The sequence below is a fragment of the Siniperca chuatsi genome, linkage group LG5 (assembly GCF_020085105.1).
Source record: "Siniperca chuatsi isolate FFG_IHB_CAS linkage group LG5, ASM2008510v1, whole genome shotgun sequence".
Classification (NCBI taxonomy): Eukaryota; Metazoa; Chordata; class Actinopteri; order Centrarchiformes; family Sinipercidae; genus Siniperca; species Siniperca chuatsi.
The window spans coordinates 14,675,516-14,699,668 of NC_058046.1; the positions used below are offsets into that span (position 1 = coordinate 14,675,516).

General features: G+C 38.7%; 2 protein-coding genes across 7 annotated transcripts; both read right to left on the bottom strand.

Annotated features, from left to right (window-relative positions):
• Positions 1–4,397: 4,397 nt before the first annotated feature.
• On the bottom strand, positions 4,398–14,044 carry slc25a37 (solute carrier family 25 member 37). 4 transcript variants are annotated; one of them, XM_044198004.1, is made up of 5 exons: positions 13,704–13,840; positions 13,134–13,214; positions 8,766–8,994; positions 8,397–8,453; positions 4,398–7,557 (listed from the first exon to the last, which is right to left on the bottom strand). In XM_044198004.1, the coding sequence occupies exons 3-5, from the start codon at positions 8,986–8,988 to the stop codon at positions 7,028–7,030; spliced, it is 810 nt and encodes a 269-aa protein (XP_044053939.1). In that variant the 5' UTR covers positions 8,989–8,994; positions 13,134–13,214; positions 13,704–13,840; the 3' UTR covers positions 4,398–7,027. The 4 variants fall into 4 exon arrangements, with proteins under 4 accessions (XP_044053939.1, XP_044053938.1, XP_044053937.1 ...); XM_044198003.1 differs by having other exon boundaries at positions 13,134–13,178; positions 13,704–13,824; XM_044198002.1 differs by lacking the exon at positions 13,134–13,214 and adding an exon at positions 10,771–10,934 and having other exon boundaries at positions 13,704–13,819.
• A 3,144-nt stretch (positions 14,045–17,188) lies between these two features.
• entpd4 (ectonucleoside triphosphate diphosphohydrolase 4) lies at positions 17,189–23,989 on the bottom strand. 3 transcript variants are annotated; one of them, XM_044198007.1, is made up of 13 exons: positions 23,829–23,989; positions 23,237–23,366; positions 22,931–23,128; positions 22,642–22,847; positions 22,294–22,444; positions 22,018–22,121; positions 21,639–21,698; positions 21,241–21,371; positions 20,436–20,602; positions 19,997–20,321; positions 19,481–19,566; positions 19,215–19,376; positions 17,189–18,434 (listed from the first exon to the last, which is right to left on the bottom strand). In XM_044198007.1, exons 2-13 carry the CDS (start codon positions 23,242–23,244, stop codon positions 18,200–18,202), a joined length of 1,833 nt encoding a protein of 610 aa, XP_044053942.1. In that variant the 5' UTR covers positions 23,245–23,366; positions 23,829–23,989; the 3' UTR covers positions 17,189–18,199. The 3 variants fall into 3 exon arrangements, with proteins under 3 accessions (XP_044053942.1, XP_044053940.1, XP_044053941.1); XM_044198005.1 differs by having other exon boundaries at positions 21,217–21,371; XM_044198006.1 differs by having other exon boundaries at positions 21,217–21,371; positions 23,913–23,931.
• Between the last annotated feature and the right edge of the window lie 164 nt (positions 23,990–24,153).

The window sequence follows — 24,153 nt, forward strand, 5'->3', positions numbered from 1 at the left end:
ATACTGACAATATAGGTGTTTTATCCCGAAGACATTTAATGTGGAGTTAAACTCTGATAATACAGTAAAACTACATAAGATAAGACTAGACAGAAATGAGGGTGATATTGTAAATGAGGGCCAAAAAATTAGATGTGATTCCTTTAAAGAGCCCTTGACATGATTAAAGGATGGATAAACTGCTCTTCAGCTTTCTTGAGGTGACATCATGAGGAAAGCTGAGACATTTTGGGGAATTTTGTTTAACATGATTCATTGTTGCAATCAAACAAAAATTATAAACAGAGTAGTTCATGGAGAAATTTTAGATACTAGTGGTTTAGTCAAAGAACAATAGGAGCAAATAGGAAAAGATATGAAAAGACAAAACTTGATCCAAATGGGAAAACTGAAAGACTGAAGCAATGTAAACAACAGATACAACAGAGAAAAATTATCCAAAGTATAAAGTATACAGCAAGTAAGCAGTACTGTACTGTAGGAACACATGAGAATATCCACTTTAATATCATAATTTCCAGATGGTCATACATCGAGTTTTAAGGCTGGTGCATCTTTTTTTAAATCAAAGACAGACGTGCGTCGTCTTGAACATCAAGTTCAATCAGAGGACTTTCATGACCCATCATGTGGGTCATGAAAGTGATTATTATAGTAACAAAACCTGTTTGGTAACATGATTACCACTGTGGGACATACAGAGGGTAAGAGAGGGTGATGGGAATAAGAAATTGGAATGCCATCTAACATTGTAGTTTCTTTAGACCTTTAGACAACTATTTCAAATGATTCCATTGTCAAAGCCACATTTTGTTGATTTTTTAAAATAATTTTAATTATATGCTTGTATACTCCAGTGTCTGCCACTTAAAATGTGTTGCAAGATATCTGCCAAAACCACTCAAACAATAAGCAAATGTGATCAAATTCCAAACAACGTACACAAAATGGAGATAAAACTAAACCAGATACATATGTGCACATTTACAGTTTTTTCACATAAATTTTGAATATAAAAGTCTCTGGTTTTAGATATGTACCAACAATGCAGCGAGTGAGTATAGCTTCATGCAGGTTGGCATGCTGGACTGACTCAGTACAGTGCAAAACTGTGCTGATAAGATGGCATGCAGGATTTTGGGCTTTACATATTTAAGAAGGCTTAGTTTGTAGTAGCATAACCAAAGTGTGAGCAGAGGATTGATGGAATTGATAGAGGGAGACGTGAGAGCTCTCACGCCAGGAACCTGTCTGACTTGTGCCTAGGCAACAAGTGTCAACAGATTATCATAATCTTATTTTCCTTATTCCTTACAAGAAAAATATTGTTTGTCACCACATTCTTCCATTTTTAAGTGTTGCTCATTCTTCTAACTTTATAAATCTTGCTGTGGAGAGTTTTCATCAACACAATCGCCGTGTCTAGAGATTGATATGAGCCTAAATCGAGCGAGCACAGGTTTAGCTACAAACAATTCGGAATATCAACTTATAAAACACAAAGAAAGTTAAACATACTGTGGCATATCGTAGAATGTCAGGAATGAATGAAAATCAAATGTGAATCCTGAATCTTAATGATTTCCTTAACTAAAGTGAGGTCTTATCAACTGCACCATTCATTTTAGGCCCTTGGAGTAAACAGGTAATTAGACATGAAGAGGGCAGATAGCATCTGTTTTGACGGCACTGAAAATCTGACAGTAGGCCTATCTCTCAGCGTCTCTCAGAGTCTCAGGCCGTATACGAACATGCTCATCAGATAAAGGAGCTTGTTGAATGGTGAAGCTGAAAGTTAGAAGAACTATTATTTTTGCACTTTGCCATTGTTAACACCTGTACTTCTGCAGGCTCAAAGAGACACAATACATTGATTCACAAACACAGAAGACAAAAACAACATCCTCTTGGTTGTTTCCTTCCCTTTCTAAATCTGTCTCTGCACCACATGGATTAACTGGATTTGGCAAGTGAATGATGAAAAGCAGCGAGGAGGAGTTTATAACATTACTGCCTTATCTCCTCGTCTATACTTGGATCATAGATTTTACATGAAGATTTTCTGATATATGGAAATAAAGCAGGTATAAATACCAAGAAATACAACGTTAAGTCCGGAGAGTTTATCTTCTTTATTTAGGGATCTGATTGTGAGATGCAGTGAACAGTGTGGTTGTGGAGCCGTCGTCATGCTCTTCAAGGTGGCCAATGATGCTTTGAAAAACAAGCAGATCTTCATAACAGATGAGGAGAAAACCAAACCACGACCACAAAGACAGCCTTTGTCAGTGCTCCAATATGCCGTGACTGTCTGACAAACTTGTTGGGAGTTGATAAGGAGGTTTAAAACAGCCCTGATTTTTTCACATGGAAACACTCGTAAACTTCCTCGGGCAGTGTAACTGGATCCCTCATGTTACGGTACCAGTAGAGCAGCTGCCTTTCTTCTCCCATCAGCAGATACGCTGCTGCATCCAACTTATCCGATGGTTGACATTGATTGTGTGCCTGCAAACAGTGTGTGTGTGTGTGTGTGTGTGTGAAAGAAAGAAAGGGAAAGAAACAGGGGGAATACAGACAGCCAGAGAGAGAAGAGTAATTTTCCAGTGTTCTTATCTGTTGGATAAAGATATAAAGTAGTGGGACAGTTTACTGCAGATTAAAGTGATTAGAGAACAGTATGACAAGGACAGAGGACATGGGCTGAGGGGGGCGTTCATTGTGCGCTTCAGATAAACAACCTGCTCATGGACAAGGGTGAAAACTAAACACATCAGGGACAACAACGTTACAGCGCAAGCGTACGTGTCCTGAGGCATGTTGGTTTGGAATCTCAATCATCTCAATACAAAATCTGATCACTCTGTTTTTTCTGTCATTACATAGTGTATTGTGTGCAGGGCACAGTTGAAATGCAGTATTTGCCTTCATATAAACAGCAGAATAAATAAAACTTAGACACAAAACTTTATAATTACTACATGGATAACTATGAACAACATAAGGTCAATGAGGGCAATGCAAAAATGAAAGTATGCATGCATCTACTCCGGTACTTTAAATGCAATGTTGATATGATACTCACACTGGTGTTGTGTGACCAGTCCCAGTAATGTGTTCACTCCCTCACCGTTATCTGAGGAAGAGCATTTACGGTCGAAACATTATTATGTCCATGTAGACTGAGAGTTGATTGACAGTTGCAGTTTGTGAAGTCATTATAATGTAAGGTGTTTCTGTTGTTTTGTCCATAGTATAAAGGGATCTCTCTTTCTGAGAGAAAAATCAGAGCAAAGCCAACAGTGCTGGGCTGACTGTGACATCATCACGTGTCTGAGTATTGGGTGGCCGATCCAAACACAGTGACGGCACATATCAACATCATCTCTGCCTGTGAGGATTGTCAGCGATGTGTCTGTGATGACAACATTTAAATGATACTATACCGCCCTCTACTGGAAGTGTACAACTCCTTCAGGAGACATACTTTAAAGGGTTTTATTTTTTCACTTACTGCTACTGGTATTTAGCTATGCACATAGTTTTGGTTTTGAGACACTAGTTATGACATTTTAAAAGTTCAGCTACAACTTCTCTTTCCCCTAACTCTGGATAATCCACATATCTTGGTATGAACAGTTTCCATCTGAACTACTTTGTACCAAAAAAAAATAGCTCCTATGAAAACTGTTAATGGTGTATTTTGTGGAGTAATGGGGACAGTGATTATGGAAAAACAACTTTCTGTTGAATTTTTTAATGTAATTTTTCAATGCTGTGAGCAATGTGGGTTTTTGTTTTAGCACATACTGATCACTGAACTGATGATGATGTCCACATCCACAGTGAGCACAGAATAAAGGCTATTCCAAATGAATAATTGCCCAGAGCCTGTTCAACAACTGCAGCTTCATTTCTTTTTAACCACACTAGCAGTGTGCATTTTTGGTAGTTTTTATTATCCTCCCACAACAATTAGTCATTCACGTTTTCAGTGGTGACACTAAATGTAAAACAGAAAGAAAACCATTTCACACCCAAGGGAAATTACATTTACGAGTCAAACATCCCTGATTATTACTTATAAAAGGTGTGTTCAACATGAACCTTATATAATTCATGTTAATTTCCCTCAAGGTTTTTCCTCTTTTGAAATTGGTAGCACTGACCCAACTATACTTTGTAATAAAAACAGATTTACCATAACAGCAGTTAGATACAGTGTTGCCTCATTTTTCATGTTCTGGTAGCTGTAAAGAATACAAACAAAGCAACATCTTTCGCAACATCTAAAGCTCTGACTGTCTCAATCAGAGTCTTTTAGATGTTGCGAAAGATGTTGGTAGAGTATCAAAGCAAATATTGATTAAGTTCAGAAGCAAAACACAAACACAGCATTCCTCACTTGCATGTTTATTTCAGCTCCAGTGTTACATACTGTAGCAGCATTATCACAATCATTTCATATTTGCATGATCAAACTTCAACGCATTTCTGCTCTGGAGATGGCACTCAGCAAAAAATCATCCCAACTCCCATTTCAATCAGTTGTGCGTAAATAGCATAAAAATATTTACATCATGGAAATCCCCACATAGAATATCAGCTCTCCTGCCTCCTTTAAAATGTAAGCATCTATTAGAAACACTACTTTGACACATTAAAAGTAGGACACAGGTGCGCAACACAGTTTGGGAATTATGATTCACTATTATGAATCAACACTACAAAGGAATGATGGAGGAGGGCAAGCTGTGTTGACCGCAAGTATAATGCGATAAATCAAAAGCTATTCTGACTGGCTTCATTTTACTTTTGTTTATCATATGATTAAGCTAAAATTAGAGTGGACTTGTCAGTGGATCCAACTGAAAAAAAAAAACTAACACAATGTGGGCAATAGACTAACCTATTGGTGATTAGACTTAGAATAAAAGATCTGTATGAATATATGCTAATTAAGATGCTTTTATATTCAAGCTGAAAACATCTTATCCATTCATGTGAAATCCATATTGCATTCAATACAAGTAGTTTATAAAGTCTAAACCAGCTGATCAGTAAATAAAATGTAAAATGTTACAATGTAATTTTCCAAACATACTAAAAACTTTCCAGAATATTCATAATATCCACTTTAAACTGCTTTTGCTCAAGCACTTTAGTAATCAATGAAACTTTTTGGAGGTGTAAATGAAAATGCTTAGGCAGCAAAGACTTTTCTGACTCCATCGAGCTCCAAACACATACAGAAAATAGAGCTAGAGCTTCAGTATCTCTCTCTCAGATATACTGAGAGATACTGAAGAATTCAAGTGATTAGGCAATGTAACGCCACTCCGCCAGGCAGCCGGCAGGCAAATAGAATCATAATTACAGGTACAAGCATAATGATTCTGTTGCTAAAGGGTTTGTGAGACCACTGGAAACTGACGAACTCTCTGAACTTGACCAAAGGGGGGTGGGGAACCAAAAAACAAAAAAAAAAATAAATAAAAAATTAAAAACAAATAAATCAGGCTGCTTGTTGGATTACAGCAATATCTGGAGGAATGTCTTGACTACTGAATGGAAAATAGTCAAGAGGCTGGAGAGAACAGTGAGCACACAGGAAACGTGTAACTACAACAGGATGAGTGAAAATAAAAGAAATGGCATTGCCTGCTTTCTAGCTGATTTGATCATGGTAACAAAGACTGCCCATGGTCATTGGTCAGTTATGTTTGTATCACAGAAAGTCTGCACTTTAAGTTTCAGCCAAACTTATACTAAAATAAAAATACTAAAATATTTTATATACAATCTACAACCTTGAGGTTCAAGGTCAATATGACACACGTAAAAATAAACTTAAATGCTAAACTTCACATCAGTACAAATGCACATGAAGGTTGAGATATGGCCACCATCCCAAGTAACAGCCTTATTTGATCCACCTTTGGATCTGCATAATGAAGTTTCTCAGAAATAGTCACCCTCAAAGTACATATTCATGTTTTTGAATACATATAAACAAGCTGCCTTCTTTCTGCAACAGGTATGATTCTTTAAATTAGACTATTATTGTGCATGATTCAGGAGCATAGTAGTGCTGCACTTTAACAGGGCAAGTAACTGGACTAATGCGGCCTACACATCTTGATACTGAGTGATAAAGAGGGTCTCTGAGGGGGGAAAACGTGGTATTTTGCACTTAAAGCAAAAAACTAACAAAAAATAAAATTAAATTGCTGCCGACTGGTATTTGACCATTTGGTGTGGAGATAATTGAAAAAAACAAAACAGCATTCAGTTTAGTAAGTTCAGATTTGACAAATGTGACCAGTTATGACATAAAGAGCTACGATAAGATTTAATCTTATAACAGAACAGTGTGCTTCTTTGCAAGAACTTGGACCAAACAAAAATGAAATATGGAAATAAAGATTTTCTCTGTCAAAAACCAGAGAGCAAAAGAGGAAAAAAAGGTGAACCAGCATTTAATATTTATGAGGCACTTGGAAAGTGCAACTCTTCCATTTCTCCATCAAGTGGAAATAAAGAATAATAAAAGTTGTATGTTTTTGTAATGTAATGTTTTTTTTATAAATACACAATGAAATAAAACAAACAAACAACATTGTGTTTCTTCCGCATCCATAAAATACAAGCCTCGGAAGCTAACAAAATAAATAAAAAATTCCAATATTAAGAACTATAAACACAGTTTGGAGAGTTGCAGTTGGTGCATTTGTGGAGAGGAAGAAAATTACCATTCAACTCTTCTATCTATCCTTTTAAGAACAGTCATCTCTGTTGCATATCCTGGTTGTGCAACATTATCTTAAGTTGCACACACACACATACTTAGGTAACTGAACAATAAAGAGTGCCATTCTCTGCCACTCCCCCACCATGATGTCTTCCCTGTGAGACAATAACTGATGTTATTTCCTCAAACAGCACACAGTCAGCTCACACAGCTTCAGGTTAGAGTGTCCTTTCATCAGTTCCAGTCTGGGTGTGGTTTGTGCCAACACACTTTCAATTACATCGGTCGAGGTCCTGCCTCCGGTTCCAGCTGCTGCTTTGTCAGGAAGTACTTGAAGAACTCGTACACTGACCAGGCAATGGCAGTGGAGGGCATCTGGTATATAATCCGAGCTTGGACCCCTTTGAAGAAGGCCGCCAGACCACCAAGCCGGTACACCGTCCTGAAGGCATTAGCCATTCCTGTCAGGTGGCCGCTGATGTTCATGGAGTTGAGTGCTACATTCTCTTGTGTGTTGAGCAGAGTTTTACAAACGTCAAGTGGAGTGGTTATTGCTGCAGAAATGGCTCCTGCTGCCGCTCCCGACACTATGTGGCTGGCAGGGTGGTAATGTCTGTGGGGGTTAAACTGTTCCTGCATCAGCTCGTAGGTGATGAAGTGAACGGCCTGGAAAGGGATGTTCATGGTCAGCTGTGTGCTGTAGCTGCGGTAAAAGGCTCCCATACCCTCAGTACGCGTTACTGTTTGAACACAGTCCCAAAGTCCTCGATATGGCGAGTTGTACATTTGCATCCGCTGCTTTATCACTGAGCCATAGAAGGAAACAAGGAACTATGTTGGCATGTTTTATCACATACATTTAATATCCATACAATTTTATACTTTGTATTTTAGACAAAAACATCTCAAACAACATGGCAAGGACAGGCTTTTAAAAGACAATTTCATTAATTATATTGTGCTGACCAGTACAGTCCAAGAACAGTGTTACTGTTGTTTTAAATGATATGGCTGGCATTATTCTATATTTTTGATATTGTCAATGAGTCCCATGAAAAGACCAAAACCAACAATGCATTAGTTGGTCTGTGTGACCTACCTCCCCTATTGGTGGCAACCAGCCCCAAGCCCATTTGTTCTTAATGGAGCTGAGGTCACAAATATATAGTTTCATTTTTAAATAAGCCTAGATCGTTTTCTAAAAACAGCTGGGCACTATAGTTTTTAGAAAACTTAACTCAAACAGGAGTAAATAGTGCATTTGCTGTGGACTATTTTCAGCTGCGGATTAATCTACATTTGGTGCTCTGTTGAGTACTTACTGCAGCAGGATGTTGTTTGCGGGATTGACTCGGAATAAACAACAGTGCCCACGTACATTGTAATGAAGGAACATGTCAACCAGTGTAACAATGTGGCTCACTGATGTTTTTGATTTGTTTGTTTCTTTTTTTTGGACAACAATAGAACTGTATGGCACAGAGGACTAAAGTATATCAGGCATTGGACACACAGATGATATGTTTTAATAGGACCAATTCGTTGTTGGTTTTAGTCTTTTCATGGGATTTTTTGACAATAAGAAAATTATAGAATACCGTCAACTTAATCCTATAAAGGACACGGAAGAACCTTCTTTTCTCACCTTCAGCTGGGTTCATGACTGCATCATGGAGAACAGTGGCCACACTACCTGCCAAACCTGTTGAAACATAAACAGACCTTGTCAAATCTAAATCAATGACTGTTTACAGGAATTTTAACATCAAATTAATTTGTTTTTTGGTTGAGAGTTGTCGGGGTTTGCGTGCTAAAAAACAACTGGTTTGTACCGACATATTCCAGATAGCATGTTTGGATATTTCATGTTTGGAATATGGCTTTATCCTTGCCATTGTAAACAGGATATGCCATTAAAATTACTTAACTACACTCCTCCAGGCCATGTTGCCTAGCACAGTGTGAAAGCAGTTAGTAAGACAAGTGATTTGTGTTGAGATGTGGGAACTTGTACCATTGGCTAAATGGCTGTTGCCTCCACTCTGAATGACGTCACTTAGTGAGCGTTTGACCCGTTCATAGCAGGCGAAGTAGAGAGCGTGGGCAGGTCCGGCTCCCATCATGGTGATGTTGAGGCCCCTCAGCGGTCTGAAGATCCCTTCTGTCTGGATGATCCTTCTCAGAGCCTCATACACACTCCTGTACTGTGCATTTGGGTCTGGCTGCAGACTCTGCATCCTTGTCTGAAAAAAATAAACATATATTTAAACCATCGTTTATCATTTGCTCCAGTTTGGTTAGATTTGACAATTACAGTAACCAGTGATGATTCTGATTCTGTAAAGTGGGCACCTGGTGTAGGCCAAATCATGATTTCTATGTATTGTTCCCTGTAATGCTGTCACATTGTTTTGACAGTAAGTGTACTTGGCAGCAGTGAGGTCCTGACTGAGTGATGTGTGTCTGTCCTAAGGCTGGTGTGGGAGACTGTGGCAGCTCTTTGTTTTACTCAGCCATGCCAAGTTATCTGGACACCACACAAAGCATGTTTTCATTTGTGAAGAGATCTGGGGCTGTTTTGGGAGAAAGGCCAAGTCTATTTTCCTCAGCATGCTCCCATGTGTTTCCTTCCTTTGGCTTAACAATAAAATATCAATTACATTTCCGTTTAATACAGATTTGTGAACTTGGGGTATACAGAACTTGGTAGAGCAGTTTACGTTTTAGGTTTGTGTGACTGAATTTATGCACAACAAATCACATTGTTCTGTTGAAAACAGAGGCAAAAGTGTGATGCTTTTTTATATTGAGGCCAAGTGATAAATAAAACTGCTTAACTACTTACAATATCAGTTTGCTCTAGAGATAATCTGAAGGGTAAATTATGCTGGGCACAAAGCAACCTACAGACAGTTCAAACTGTATCCTCGGACTGTGCTCTTTTTAGTGTTAACTTTCTGAATGCCTGACGACATCTCATGCACTCATGCATCAACATGGGTACGTCTTCTGTAACCAAAAGCCTAATACTCAAAGCTTAGCCATACAAAATAAATAAATTTATAGACATGAACAGATAAGTTAAACATCTAAAACTTGGCTAAAGTTAGGGAAATACTGTGGTTATGGTTTAAAAAAGCCAACACTACTTGCTGATCTAAGAAAGGACGTGAAATCTGGATGTGAATGTTGGATACATTACTTGCACCCTTACTTTTTGCCTCTCTGCATAACTGGCATGTCGCAGAGAACACCAGAGAACAATGACAAGCTCATTTTTCAACCATAAAATGACTATTGGGCCATATATCATTATCAGACTTAACTCTCAAATACTGATATCTGTATTGGCCTTGAAAAGTCAAAATAATAGTTGGGCTGTAATAACAATGCCACAAAGTGGGCTGCCATGGGTAAACTGTTGTGAAGTGTGACAAATGCAACAGGTATGTGTGTGTCTAATAAAAAAAATATTCTTTTTGTAATACAATTTATGGTCATAATGAGAGCATTAAAAAGTTTAATTACTCAACATGCTTAGCTAACAACATTCTGTAAGAAAGCGTTCAAATTTAGATGTGAAAGAAAGCTGCAGACTAACATTTTAAAGAGCTGTTAAGACAGAAGATGAAATGTAGGGAAAAACTATTAGTTCAGCAGTTTGAGGTCTAACGTTAGAAGCATGTGAATTAGATTATCATTAGGTTCTCAACAGAATCTGTTAATACATGATTTATTTGCAAATACATTTTTTTTTACAGTACTCTTAATGTGAAACAGCCAATAACAACACTAAATTAAACATGAGCGTCTGCATAAAGATACTATTAACATCAATGTCCGACTGTGGTAACAAAACCATTTAAGCATAATAACAAAGGAAACACTCATCGTCACCATCTATTACAGAACACTGTGTCACATCTTTCTAATGTATATGCAGCAGTTCAGCTTTTGGCAGTTCTGGCTCTGTGGCAGTTTCTAATCAACACTGCAGAAGAATAATAGCATACACACACCCTTTGCTGCATGAGGCTGATTCCAAATGTGCGCAACACCGATAAGATCCCCCTCCTAGCATTAGCACAGGCTACTCCCTGAGTCCTAGCCTTGTCTCGTTCTTTAATGGGAGGTCGGAGCATACAGTAAGTTGACAGGTTCAGCAGATTGTCACCACTATCCACTGAAATTCAAAATAAATTAAAAACAGAAACTTATCAAAAACAGACATTCTGCTAAACTCATCTCAAGTTTGATGTGAGACACCAATTCATTACTTCATCAAACACAGTTTAGAATTCTTAACTGGAAATAAATGCATTGGAATCTGTCTTTGATGTCTTAGATGCACTGTTTTGCTATACCGTAGGGTGGAAAGTAAATACAAAAAAATGGGAACCATGATTAATTCTTTCATCAGTTTAGATCCACTAAAATTTCAAAACAGGTTCTTTGTCAACTCCAGACACGCTCTGATCAAACTGAATGGGCACCACAGCTGGAAGGTGCTTGTGAAAACTTAAAAACCTCAAGAGGAACCGGCAACAGTGGTTTGTGTAATAAAGGTCCATGGGTTAATTTGGAAAGATGTCTACACTGACCTATGACACTGAAACAATGAGGATATAAGTATTTTTTTTTCTTGCAGTATGTTAATGAAGTTGTCTGTGCCACATCAAGATTATTGATGGGGTACAGCAGCACGCCAAATTATCAAAACAACACTACATTGTTAGAAAACAATAGCTGAGCAGAACAGGAGGATTGTAGGGGCAAAGTTCACAATCAAACCAACAGTTTGCAATTTGCTTTGCAGACACGAGCCAATTATAACAGGCTTAAAACTAGCCAATCATTTCATTTACCTACTGAACATTAACTTCAACAACAGGCTTAAACTTCAAGATGGCACTCATCAGTGAACAAATTTGTTAAAATTTTGTTTCAATTTGCCAAACACCAGTCATACAAAGTGCCGAAGTCAGGAGGGGTTTCTCTGTTTATGAACTCATGTGATCCCCGCCAAGTGTTTGTATTACCAAGGCTGGTCCAACAATTGCAAATATGTAAGCATCATCTGTGTACCTCTGTGACAGGCACAGTATTTGATTCCAGAGCATCACCTTGGTAACTTGAACCTTAACTATGAATGACGTTAAACCAGTTTTGACCTTTGCTTGTTCAGTTTTGCAAAAAAAATCTATAAAAAAATTCACTTGGGCTAAGTTGTTATTGCTATGTGTTATGTGCAAGTGTTTCTGTGGCAAGTTTTAGTCAGCAAGTCAGAACTGACAGACTTTTCCTCAAAATTTACTCAAGATAAAATTTGATCTTCCTTGAGTGTAACTGACGTCAGGAGATGATAGTATGTTCATTGTTTTCCTACCTCCAAAGTATTTAGGAAGCACATAACATTTGAAGAAAGAAATACATATTTTTACTGTGCATTAGGGTTGCAACTCACAATTATTTTCATTATCGATTATTCTGCAGATTATTTTCTCGATTAATCGTTTAATCTATGAGATGCGAAAAAATGGTGCAAAATGCTCAATCACAATTTCCAAGGTGTCTTCAAATATCTTGTTTTGCCCGACCAACAGTCCAAAACCCAAAGTTATTCAGTTTACAAAGATTAAAAAACAGAGAAATGCAGTAAATCCTCACATTTGAGAAGCTGTAACTAGCAAATATCTGTCATTTTTGATTGAAAAATGACTGAAACAATTACTCGATTAACAGAACAGTTGCAGATTAATGTTCTTTTGATTGACTAATCGATTAATTGTTTCAGCTCTATTGTGTACTGCATTGGTTTCTCTCCAAAAAGAACAGAAAAAGCACCATCACTCATACTGTACATTTTCTAAATGGGCTTTTGTTTATTTTGTACATAACACAGTTACATCCCTTTTTATAACTACCCCATTGGTTCATTTTTCATTCCGTACATTCATTAATTTTTATATATATCTGCTGTATATGCACTTTGCTACTGTTTGTAGTATCTGGTTAGATGTTGAACTGCATTTTGTTATACTAGTATTTACTGTGTGCAATGAAAATGCAGTCCAATCTAATCTAATAAATGTCTTACTCATATTAGCAAATAGATAGAGACAATTTAAATGAAGCGTTGATTTAATCTTGTAATCCAGGACATTTCAAGTAATAGTTTTCTATTGAAACTGATAGCCCAACAGGGATACATTGGTCAATGCAATGTGGCCACAAAAGTATACTTTGTAACTGCACCACAAAGTTTAGCAACATTGTTTACCCTTTAGGATTGGAAGTAAGGCTGTGGTAATAGGTCGAATTTTAAATTTCAAGGCAGTTTGACATATTTTACAGTCAAGACAGGTACTTGACCTTCACTTACCCTACGTCAGTAATAGGACAAGTCTGGATAACTCGTGTCGTTTCACTGTATGGAAAAAAAACCTGTGACTGAGAAAAAACCCTGGGACAGCAGGGAAACATGTTTACACACAGCAAAACGAGCTCATGATTAAAATGACGATAACTTTATTAAACCTTAACCTTTGCTAAAATGTGACTTTGGTAAATTAAGGTTACACTGGGTGTTCTGTACGCTTATTATGTTAGCAAAGTTAATTGTTATATCGAGAAAGAAGCGAAAAGTAGTAAAACTGTGACTAACTGTTACTTGTTCGGGTTAACGTTAGCTAACATATTGTATTTTGATTACGATTTAATTCCTGCTAGCCTGCTTAATTAGTTTGTTCAGTCTACTTGTTTCAAGCAGCTGTCGTGCTTAAATTAGCTAACACTGAGGCTAACTAAGGATGGGCAGCTTTAACATTTTATAGCTAACGTTCGTTAGCAAGCGATAGCAAGCTGTTTGTACAGTTAGCAGTGCTCTGTAGCTAGTTAGTGAATGAGCTGCAGTGGCAAAACAAGTGTGATTTGCTGCTACTGTGTGCGTTACCTTGACAGAGTCCACGGGGTACATCACCGTGTGCTCCAGTATGCCAGCCACGGCTCCTGCTGTCATGTGGGTCATCACTGAGACATGAGGTGGCAAGCTCTCGTAGTCACCGTCACCATCAAAAGGCGCGTCGTCTTTGCTTTTGATCTGCGACATCTCCAGAGTTGCCACCACACGGTCCGAGCTCAACTCCATGCGTGGTGAGCTCTCCCACTCGGTCTTCTGTACAGGACAACACTCAGAGAGGTGTCGGCGGCATGGATAACCACAACACCATCACTACTTACTGGAGTTCCAGCGCCCGTGTGACGTTGGCGGCTGGGGGAGTGGCTCAGGTGAATCTGGACCAATCATTTCCCAGATACTCAACAATTGGGCGGGCTCTTGGTTTGAGGCGGCCAATGAAAAGTTTTCGTGGTAGAGTCCTCTGACACTTCACAGCCCTGTTGTGCATCCCTGCTTGTCTCTGTTTATCTCTGAGAGTTTTTGAATGGGTTTGACAAAAATATAATCGCACAGTCCTGCTTGAATAGATAAGAAGGTTTGGTCTCCTTAACAGACAACATCTGTTCATTAATACAGTATAGAAATTGTGCAACTTTTCTTTTTCATAAGGACATATCTCCAATTCGTGGTTTCCTCGCACTGAATATGGTTGAAGAAATGGTGGAAGAAATATTCAGATCCTTAGACTATTTAAGCAAAAGTGACAACAAGAAAAAGTCCTTCAAAGTTTTACTCAAGAGTACAGAAGTACTGACAGCAAAAATTACTTAGTATCAAAAGTACTCATTATGCAGAATGGCCCCTTCCAGAGAGTAATTCAGTACTTCAGTATTTCCACTTTACATAAACAGACAGGACAGAATTCTTAAATAATTGTTTTGTTGCTTATTTCTTTGTGGACACACCTTTTTAAGACAAGGTGTTATATCTGTGTTTTGCAGGTATAGTTTTTTGTTTTGCTTATAATCCATAAAGTTTTGTGCAATATAGAACCATATTAAGTTTCAAATCAATGGGAAAACGTTCAACTGCTACTGTAGTACTGGTAAATTGTTTTAGTGACTGGTACTTAGACTAGAGCTTTTGGTGGCACTTCTTTTGGTCTTTTGGAGTGAAGAATTATCAAATAATTTGTTGGAAAATTCACTAGAGATAAGACCGTGATGAGGTGTCCTGTAGGTGTGACAGAGGAGTTCAAGGTGGAGGTGGGTTTGCATCAAGGATCGGCTCTGAGCCCCTTCTTGTTTGCTCTGGTGATGGACAGGCTGACAGATGAGGTTAGACAGGAATCTCCATGGACTATGATGTTTGCGGATGACATTGTGATTTGTAGTGAGAGCAGGGAGCAGGTGGAGGAAAATCTAGAGAGATGGAGGTCTGCTCTGGAAAACAGAGGAATGAAGCTTAGCCACAGTAAGACAGAATACATGTGTGTCAATGAGAAGGACCCAGGTGGAACAGTGAGGTTACAGGGAGCAGAGGTGAAGAAGGTGCAGGACTTTAATTACTTAGGGTCAACAGTTCAGAGCAATGGAGACTGTGGAAAAGAGGTGAAGAGGCGAGTGCAAGCAGGTTGGAACGGGTGGAGAAAAGTGTTAGGTGTGTTGTGTGATAAAAGAGTATCAGCAAGAATGAAAGGAAAGGTGTTCAAGACGGTGGTGAGACCAGCGATGTTGTACAGCTTAGAGACAGTGGCACTGAAGAAAAGACAAGAGGCAGAGCTGGAGGTAGCAGAGCTTAAGATGTTGAGGTTCTCTTTGGGAGTGACGAGGACGGACAGGATCAGGATCAGGATTTATGGATGTAGTGAGAGAGGACATGAAGTTAATTGGTGTGAGTGAAGAGGATGCAGAGGACAGGGTTAGATGGAGGCACATGATTCGCTGTGGTGACCCCTGAAAGGGAACAGCCGAAAGGAAAAGAAGACTGAGGAACCACAGACCAAAAGGGCTCTCTGACACCACTTGGTGCTACAATGAAAGTTCTTACTGTCTGAATGACAAAAAAATTCAAGAAGTTTATGAAATAAAGTACAACCTCACACCTGTAACCCTCTTAAATTTTAATATACTGATCTGCAAACATCATCCCTGCTTCACATCATGTGTGTTATATGAAATAGTCTAGAGTGAGTCTGCAGTAGCCTCTTAGCAAAGGAGTGTAACACATCCACACTTTAGTTTCAGCTCCTGAATAAGAAGTATGTTATCACACTTTCAGACATGTACATTAGATGATGCTACCTGACAGGTTCAGATTAATTACTTATTCAATTAAATTAGCTCAAGGAGCCTGTTAGAGACCAATCATCTTAATGAGGCTAAATTAATGACTACACAGTTTTCTCATTACATCTCTTATTCTTAATAATTTATCATATGTGTTTTGGCTGTGGCATCCTGTCTCTTGTTACAGGTCATTAGTTTAAATTTCACCTTGATATCCAACTGGATGCCAGTTTGTATTTAGGATATCATCTGATTTGACTGAACATGCTAAAGATTCAGCAGCTCTCTGGCAATCCACTCTCTTTTTTTACACTACAGAGAGAGATCTGAACATTAGTTTCTTCCAATTTTGTGAACTTTCTGTTGGTCTAAATATTTGATTAGTAAATTATATTATTCTATTAAAGAAAGAAAGAAGTATTAATTATCTTTACTGAATGAGTTGGACTTGATCTATTAACTATCCTGTGTCACTCACCATTGGCTAAAACATAAGCTCTACTACACACAAAGCACACTGTGGGTGTGTCAGCGAAGCAGTGTGACATATAAGTGACTCAGCACTATAGGAGCCCGACATCTTACAAAGCCACTTGTTCAAGCAATGTTGTTACGGCTGGTATTCACATGTTCAGTAGGGAAACTACAGTCAGAGCTGTAAGACTGACAACCTCCACATTTAATGGTGCATACATACAAGTTTCAATATCTGCAATATGACTGTTAACGGGACCATGTATTTAGTCTAAATTCTGATTCAGATGTATAACAGAACAATTAAGTTGTTAACCAAACACTTTATAAGAACTGCAAACTTGTTTACAATAAAATGTCTTCCTCCAATCTGTAAGTGGAATGATATACTGATTTACTATTTTACTGTGGAAGTTGTAACAAATGAAGGCTACTACTACCACCTAGTCTAGTGTGTCCCATTTGCTGAGTGCATCGAGTATTAACACTTCTCTCACACAGAGTACATCAAGTGCTGGATGACACTTGAAATCTGGAATGATCTGTTGATCACTATTTAGTACATATGTCATAAATACACAAGTGGATAATTTTCTCAGCTGATGTGGCAAAGCTGAATACTGTGAGGAGCCTAGATGAAGACATTCACACTAAATTCAGCCAAATTATTACTATGTTTGTACTTTATGCCATTTCCTTTACCAGCAGCCTCTTGCTAAGGACAGACACCATTTGTTTAGTCTGATCTCCTCCTCGTGAAATAAACAGCCAGACAAGTATACCATAAAACCTTTATTACTGAATTGAAATGTGACAACATTTATTTCGCATTCATCTGTGCAAACATTTCACTAGACCATTTTCATATAAATAATGATGTGCTCTCATTTACAATCCCCTCACAGCAGTGATATGACAGCTTCTGAAAATGAAGCCCATTGTAAATATATGCAACGGTATCCAACATAAAAGTCAGATAACCCAAAACAAGAATTTCAGCAGGGCTTTAAGAGAGATAATACTCTTGACAAACGAGCGGATGTGTTTGGAGAGTTTCCCAACAGTGACAAGACATGTATTGCACTAGTATAGCTATGAAAGGCTACTTGTCTTGTTGAGGCAGAACAATTTAGGAAATAAATACACAAAAAAAGACCATTCCAGCTGGAAAGTGCATCTCAACTGCATTACAAAGTGCTCCTTCCACTAATTATAAATCGTATTGCATTTGAGGTTTCTGTAGAAATGCCGAGTGCTTGTACCATTTAACAACTATAAAAACAAAAAAGAAAAGATGTGATCATACACATATAAAAGGCATAAAGAAAGGAAAATGGCCAATAAATTGACGCTGTGGTATATTTGTCCACCTTTGTGAAATTCAAAGTATAGACTAAATATTTATTTAGGTACCGTATGAAAGATTAGCTAGCCAGAAAAGTACCGTTGTTTGTCTTTTTTAGAAATAAAATAGAAGACACCTGTAGGCATTTGCCATTTGATTTTGACTAAATGTGGCAGGCAAGACAAAAAACATTTCATTATTAAAACAAAATAACTTCAACAAATATTTTCATGGCTCATATAGGCCTCACGACTTACATAAGATCTTTCTCTTTTGAGGACATCCTCACTCTACCATCTCTGTTTCAACTCTCAGTAGGGAGCAGCCCTGCTGTCAGGGGGGAAGCCTTCAAAAGCTCACTGAACAAGCAGATGGCCTCAGAGAGAAAAGGAGTGACGACTGGCTTTGGAAAGTTGCTGTCCAAACTTTATGCTCTACAAAGTTTAGAGGGTGATAGGGAGTGTGGGTGAGCCAAGGCCATCTTCCAACCAGGGTACAGACGATGGGGTGCAGCGCTGCGCTGTGCGCCGATGGATGCGACGGAGTCGGAGTAAGTACAGCATAATAGACAACAACACAATAAAGAAACAAGCCAGAAATAAATAGTGGTTGTTGACAAAAGAGAAGCTGTGCCGCCAGTGAGAGTGTGCTCCTTTCAGACTTTCCTGCTGGATGTCCCTGGAAGAGGCAAAAAAATAAATAAATAAATAAATAAATAATGATTATTAATTAGTCTGGCTTTGAACAAAGAAATAGTGTGTATACGAAAATTCACTTCATGGCCCTGTTCATTATATGTTAAGACATAAGCAAGTTTGACTTGATAGATGATCTGACAAGTATCCTGATTTTTCAGATCTTGTAAGCTTGCTTTAAATTGCAGAAAAACAGAATTTCTTGTCTGAGCAACATATTGTTAGGCTCAAACCTGCCTGCAATCTTATACAAAGTAAGCTAGATCAGGATGAACCTTTTTTTTTTTTTTTTTTTTCTAAGGGTAACACCACATGTGGACAGATATGAATGCATTTTTCAAGAGTAGTCCGTTCACCAAGTCAATCACCAAGATCATGAGATTGAAAGATACCCATTTTGTTGAATAATTACTTTGTTTTTGTCGTTCTGATTCATTTCTTGTGTCTATAATTTGTCATTTGGTAGAGGCTTTGACAGAGTTAAATTTCAAAGTCAGGATATGTTTGAGACCAGTGACATTCCTCAGCTTTAAATTCTGCTGCTAAATGCAGTAAAAAGCTGCTGTCTCTGTAAGCCTTAGTGCTATGCCCATTACCAGCCAATCCTAAGTACTGATCATTGTTTCAACTCTCCACTCTACATTTAATAACACATTTAACTAGATGGGATTTAAGACGTTCATTTTCGCTGACTAATATTATTCAAGGCTTGATTAGTAAAGTGACTAACAACTGGGCACACGTGAGAGAAAATCCATCATACCTTAAAGGCAGAAACCGTGTTCTGTAAAGAATAGCTCCAAGAGTCCATTGGACCTCCTTATCATAGACCAATAGGGCAGTCTTCAGGTTTTTATAATTGGCTGGGAAAGAGAAGCCTGAGTGCAATACTTCATACATCCATGCTGATTTAAAACACTGGTACCTGCAGACATAAACATAAAGCCATTGATAAAAATTCTGGTCCAAACTAACAGGCTCATCTTTAGTTGAGCTTTAAAAGAAGTTTAATAATCCTGTGTGATTTACTTCAGTCTGTGAAGATCTGCGTGCGAGGCATACAAGCCAGAGTCAAAGCGTTCCCTCAGAGTCTTCCACTGGGTGAAACAGTAACTCTGTAAACATCAGGAAAGTTTCCAGTGATCAATAAATAGTACATTAACCTCTGTTGTTACCAAATAATTATTCTATTAAAACTACTAGCATTATACTAACAAAACTGCACATAACTTTTACTTCAACGTAAGTAAACTAACAACCTTGCAAAACATAAAAGACTTGGTAGTCTTAAAATCGTTATTTCAGATCGTAAGTGAAACAGTTTGAGCAAGAAAATACTGTATTGTCTTGAACACAGCAAAATAAAAATAACAAATGATGGTATGATGAGTAGCTATTTGACAGATTGAACTGAAATAGAATGGTGCTTTTAACAGGAAGTAAGATACCACTTTCTGAAAAATGTAAGGGATAATAAATGACTTATTGAGGGTATATCTGGCATGCTTCATGAGAGTAGATGTGATTTTTCCATGTAGCGTTTACCTTTGCAGCCCAGGCATATTTGGAAGCGTTATAATCCCCACCCATGCGCAGCACATCCTCCGTGCAGTAGTAGAACTCAGAGAAGCCATAGAACTGACTGTTGCTGTAATCAATGGCTGGCTGGTAGATACCATTGAGGGAGGTTTGGGTCTCGTTAGTGCGGTTGAGGAACGGCTGGAGAATCTGTCTACACTGGTCAAAGTCTCCTGTGCCTCGCAGATAGAGCTTCTGTGTAGATGGACCAATGTCATCCTGCAAGTCTGTGGGTAGACAAGGGTCCAGGAGGGGAGACTCGGCTGTTTCACCAATATGCTGATCTAAGAGCCTGGAGAAATCAGTAATACGGTGTAAATACATGCAATACTGTGTACTGACTGGTAGGAAACATTTACAAAAAAAATAAATAAATCCAGCAATTAGATGGGGCTGTGGATCTCACTTGTTTCGAGTGGCAGTATTTCTGATGAGGCTCTCCTCATATCTTTGGCGTGCTGCATTTCCTCCAAAACCCAGGAAGGTGGACACATAAACACGATAAACATGCTCTGTGCGATGTGCGTCACACCCCAGGTTGAACTCGGCCAGTAAGTTCTTGGCAACTTCCTCCTAGGGAACAAACAAAAATCAGCCTGGGAATGATGACGCCCTCATAATATACCCATGCATATCCATGTGTGTGTAACATTTACAGATGACAGCAGTGCTGACATGCAACACATGAATTCATAATTATAGTAGGTCACCTATGTTTGAGGCCACATAAGAGTAAAACTAAATATTGCTATGTATCTCAGAACATCAAAGAACAGAAGCTGAAACTAACTAACAAGAGGCCAGTGAAAATTCAATTAAAAATCATGTGGTGTTAAGATGTAATGAGAGCAAAAAGGACAAGCAGCGTAGGCCAAACCTGCTACTAGTACATAAATAACTACAACACAAAGAAAAATTCTTGGAATGGACAACTTCCATTGTATTTGACGGTCTCTACATAAATGACTTAATGTTCTCAGTCCAAAAATCCTGCTATGGAGTCATGCTGCAGGCTTACAGTATGCCTTCAATAGTGATGAATGGAGAGCAGATCATCTCCACGGGACAAAAATGGTGTATACAGGTTTAACCAGGGAATGACAGAGGTTGGAAGGAGGAAGAAGAACAAAGGGTGAGTGACAAAAAACAAAGACGGCACAAAAACAGAATTGGTTGTGGATAATAACCTGCTGTGGAGAAGCAAAGCTTACAGTTTTGGGCACTTCGTATGCAATCTGTGTGGAGACCCCGCCCATGTCCAGGACACCAGCCGTTCTTTTCCTCACCAGCGCCTCCTGCTGATCGCTGCCTGGGACATGTACCTCCACTACAGCTTCCCCATCTTGAAAGATTGATTGAGAGACAGGTGACAGAGTCAGGCAGGAAGGGTATATCATGTGATTACTGTGTTGCTACATATTTGTTTTTGTGGTAGAGTGGAAAGGCCCCTAACTAGATATGCATGTTTTTCATGCAGATTGTTAACATGTTGTACATTGTAGCACTTCAGCCATTTTAACGCAAAAAACAAAACGGTACATTTTTTCTTTTCTTTTTTTTTTTTTTATAAATGGCACACTGTTGAAATACTACTTGCTTGGGTACTTACCATTGTGCACATGGTTAAACCTTCCAAGGACAAAGTTTATTCCAATCCATGCATAGACACCTAAAGCCAATGATGACACATTGTAAAGTTAATATATAAACCAGCATCTTCAACCTTGCACTACTTTTAAATTTGGGTCTACAATAGAGTGGAGAATCTTAAACCCCCTAATTTAGGAAATGCAAATTTGTCTCCCATATTAATTTGTCAGGAAATCTTTCAACGCCCATGACGTGATGAATCAAAACTATTGCACTGTATTAAATGTTATAAAATAATCAAAATGTTTTATAAAGTCATGTATCTCAATAAAGCTGCCACTGCTATACATTTTAGTCAACCATACTGATTTTCATTCTTGTCTATTCCTTTTATTTACCTTCCTGTTTTCCAGAAATCACTTCCACATGGGAATCGGAGAAGAGGAAGTTGAAGTGGACTGGGATGTCTGTTCGCAGATCCTCAAGAAGTGCTTCTTGTTGACTGAGATTAAACAAATCACAGAAACTTCATCAGAAAATGTATGGCATTTCTAACATCAATGCTTTTCTCTATTCAGTGTAACTTAGTGCCATTTAAACCTGCGGTCTGAACATTTCTTGCAGCTATATTTACATCTGGTGCTTCTGGAAGTAGTGTGAGTTTACAACTGTACCTTTCGGGAAGGATTCTCATTCCAGCTGTGCACAGGATGTACAAGGGTGTTTCTTGGTGCTTATTTTTGGGAATGTGTTGGGCTGCAAAGCTCAGCAGTGGATAGATATAATCACTGGCTTTCCCAGGTGTTTTAGCCAATTCAGAGATACCTATAAAGAAAAAACATTAAGACCAAAAATATTGTTTTATAGTGGGTAAATAACAAGCTGGCTTATCCAGGTATGTCTTACAATATACTTAATCATTTGAGTAAACAAACAGTGCTAATTGTCCAATATCTAATGCTCATATCCTCTCCTTTAAATACTGTTTTGATTAATGAGAAGCCAAGCACTGTATATCTTACCCGGTTTGATCTTCATGACCACTGGCTTGCGGTGTTGATCTCTCATTTGCTGAATGTCCAGCAGTTCATGGGGATTACCATTGTGCCGGGGCCAGCAGTACACAAATACCCTGGAGCCACTGCTGCCGCAGTCCACCACCAGGCCATAGTTCAGGTTGGGGTTGCTTGTATCTGTTGCATCCACATCGGTCACCCTTGCCAAGTGCCTTTTGGACAACAAAGAATTGTTAAGATAATATAGCCTGTGTTCATTATAACATAAGCACTTGGAGAGCAGCTGTTAATTTACCTGTGGAAGTGATTTTCCTTTCTGATCCAGCTTCCGTGCCCCTTTCCAGTGACAAGCAGCAGGTAGAGTAGTCCTATGAGGCAGAGCACCAGGCCGATGAAGAGCAGCTGTCTGAGGGAAGGTATCAGGAGCCGAGGAAGAACCTGGGATGACAGGCTGAAATGCCATGAAGCTGGGAAAAGGCATGAAAAGCTGATCCTGTCAAGAGATAAAAGAGAGGAAAGTTGAGCAAAGTGTGCCTAAAAAATTCAGATATGAGAAAGTTCACGAATCAATCTACATTCCCTAAAATGACAGCACACCAACCTTCCCATAATGCAGATTGTCTTCTACTTGTTGGTTAGTTGTTTCGATAAATCAAGAATCAGTCTGCTGAAGGAGGGAGATTTGGCTTGTTCCGCGGCTCCATCCCGTTTTCCTCACTTGTCATCGTGACCTTTTGAGGGGGAAATGTCGGAAATATTAACATTATGCGGCTAATATTTGCAAAACAACTTCTGAGCTCTTGTATGAGAAAGGCCTAACGTTAGACGAAGTGCTCTGACTAGTGAACATGACGGTATGTTCTCGCTTCGTTGCGATATATCGACGCTGTAATGGTCAATTTCAACGTATTTAAAATGTAAACATAAATGAGTCAAAATCTAAGGACGGCGGAGAAACACTATTGTTAAAAATAAAGCAGGTAACGTTAGCTAACGTTAACGTGAGACGTCTGTGGAGACTGACTGTCGTACGTGTTTGGCTGTAGGAGCGAGCTAAAAGACTTGAATTTGACATATTTTTACTAATCGTCAGTGTCAACACGGCAAAGTTATATGTTCGTGGCCTTTAAAAGATTTCATACTCACTAACAATAAAAGTCAAAGCCCCCTCCCCCCCTTCTGGAAAAACTCACATTTCTGAGCAGCCAGATGCTAACCGCTGGCTAACGTTACCGAGTATGTGGCAGGTCTCCGGTGAGTGACGTGTGTGTCCCTACCACGGTGTGATTGATTTTTATTCTCCGCGTTTCCCGGATAGCAAGCAACAAAATAGGTAAACCCACACCGCCCAACACTTCTCTTCTTTCTTTCCATTTAATAGCGGGTTACAACCAGGATTAAGGCGCATTACCGCCACCTACTTGCTGGAATGTGGACCAGGAAGAAACAACTTGAAAAGTCACCAGTCCAGTTTCTCTCAAGTTACTTTGTTCTTTCAGTCTTCCCAGGTCCCTCTTT

Coding starts and splice junctions, on each gene's coding strand:
- entpd4 (XM_044198005.1), bottom strand. Junction 22,445..22,641: donor GGTCATGAAGATCAAACCGG/GTAAGATATACA, acceptor TTTTCTTTATAG/GTATCTCTGAATTGGCTAAA. Junction 19,567..19,996: donor AATATGCCTGGGCTGCAAAG/GTAAACGCTACA, acceptor TGATGTTTACAG/AGTTACTGTTTCACCCAGTG.
- slc25a37 (XM_044198001.1), bottom strand. CDS start 13,898: ATGGAGTTGAGCTCGGACCGTGTGGTGGCAACTCTGGAGATGTCGCAG. Junction 8,454..8,765: donor CAACAGCCATTTAGCCAATG/GTACAAGTTCCC, acceptor ATGTTTCAACAG/GTTTGGCAGGTAGTGTGGCC. Junction 7,558..8,396: donor AGTCATGAACCCAGCTGAAG/GTGAGAAAAGAA, acceptor TCTATGGCTCAG/TGATAAAGCAGCGGATGCAA.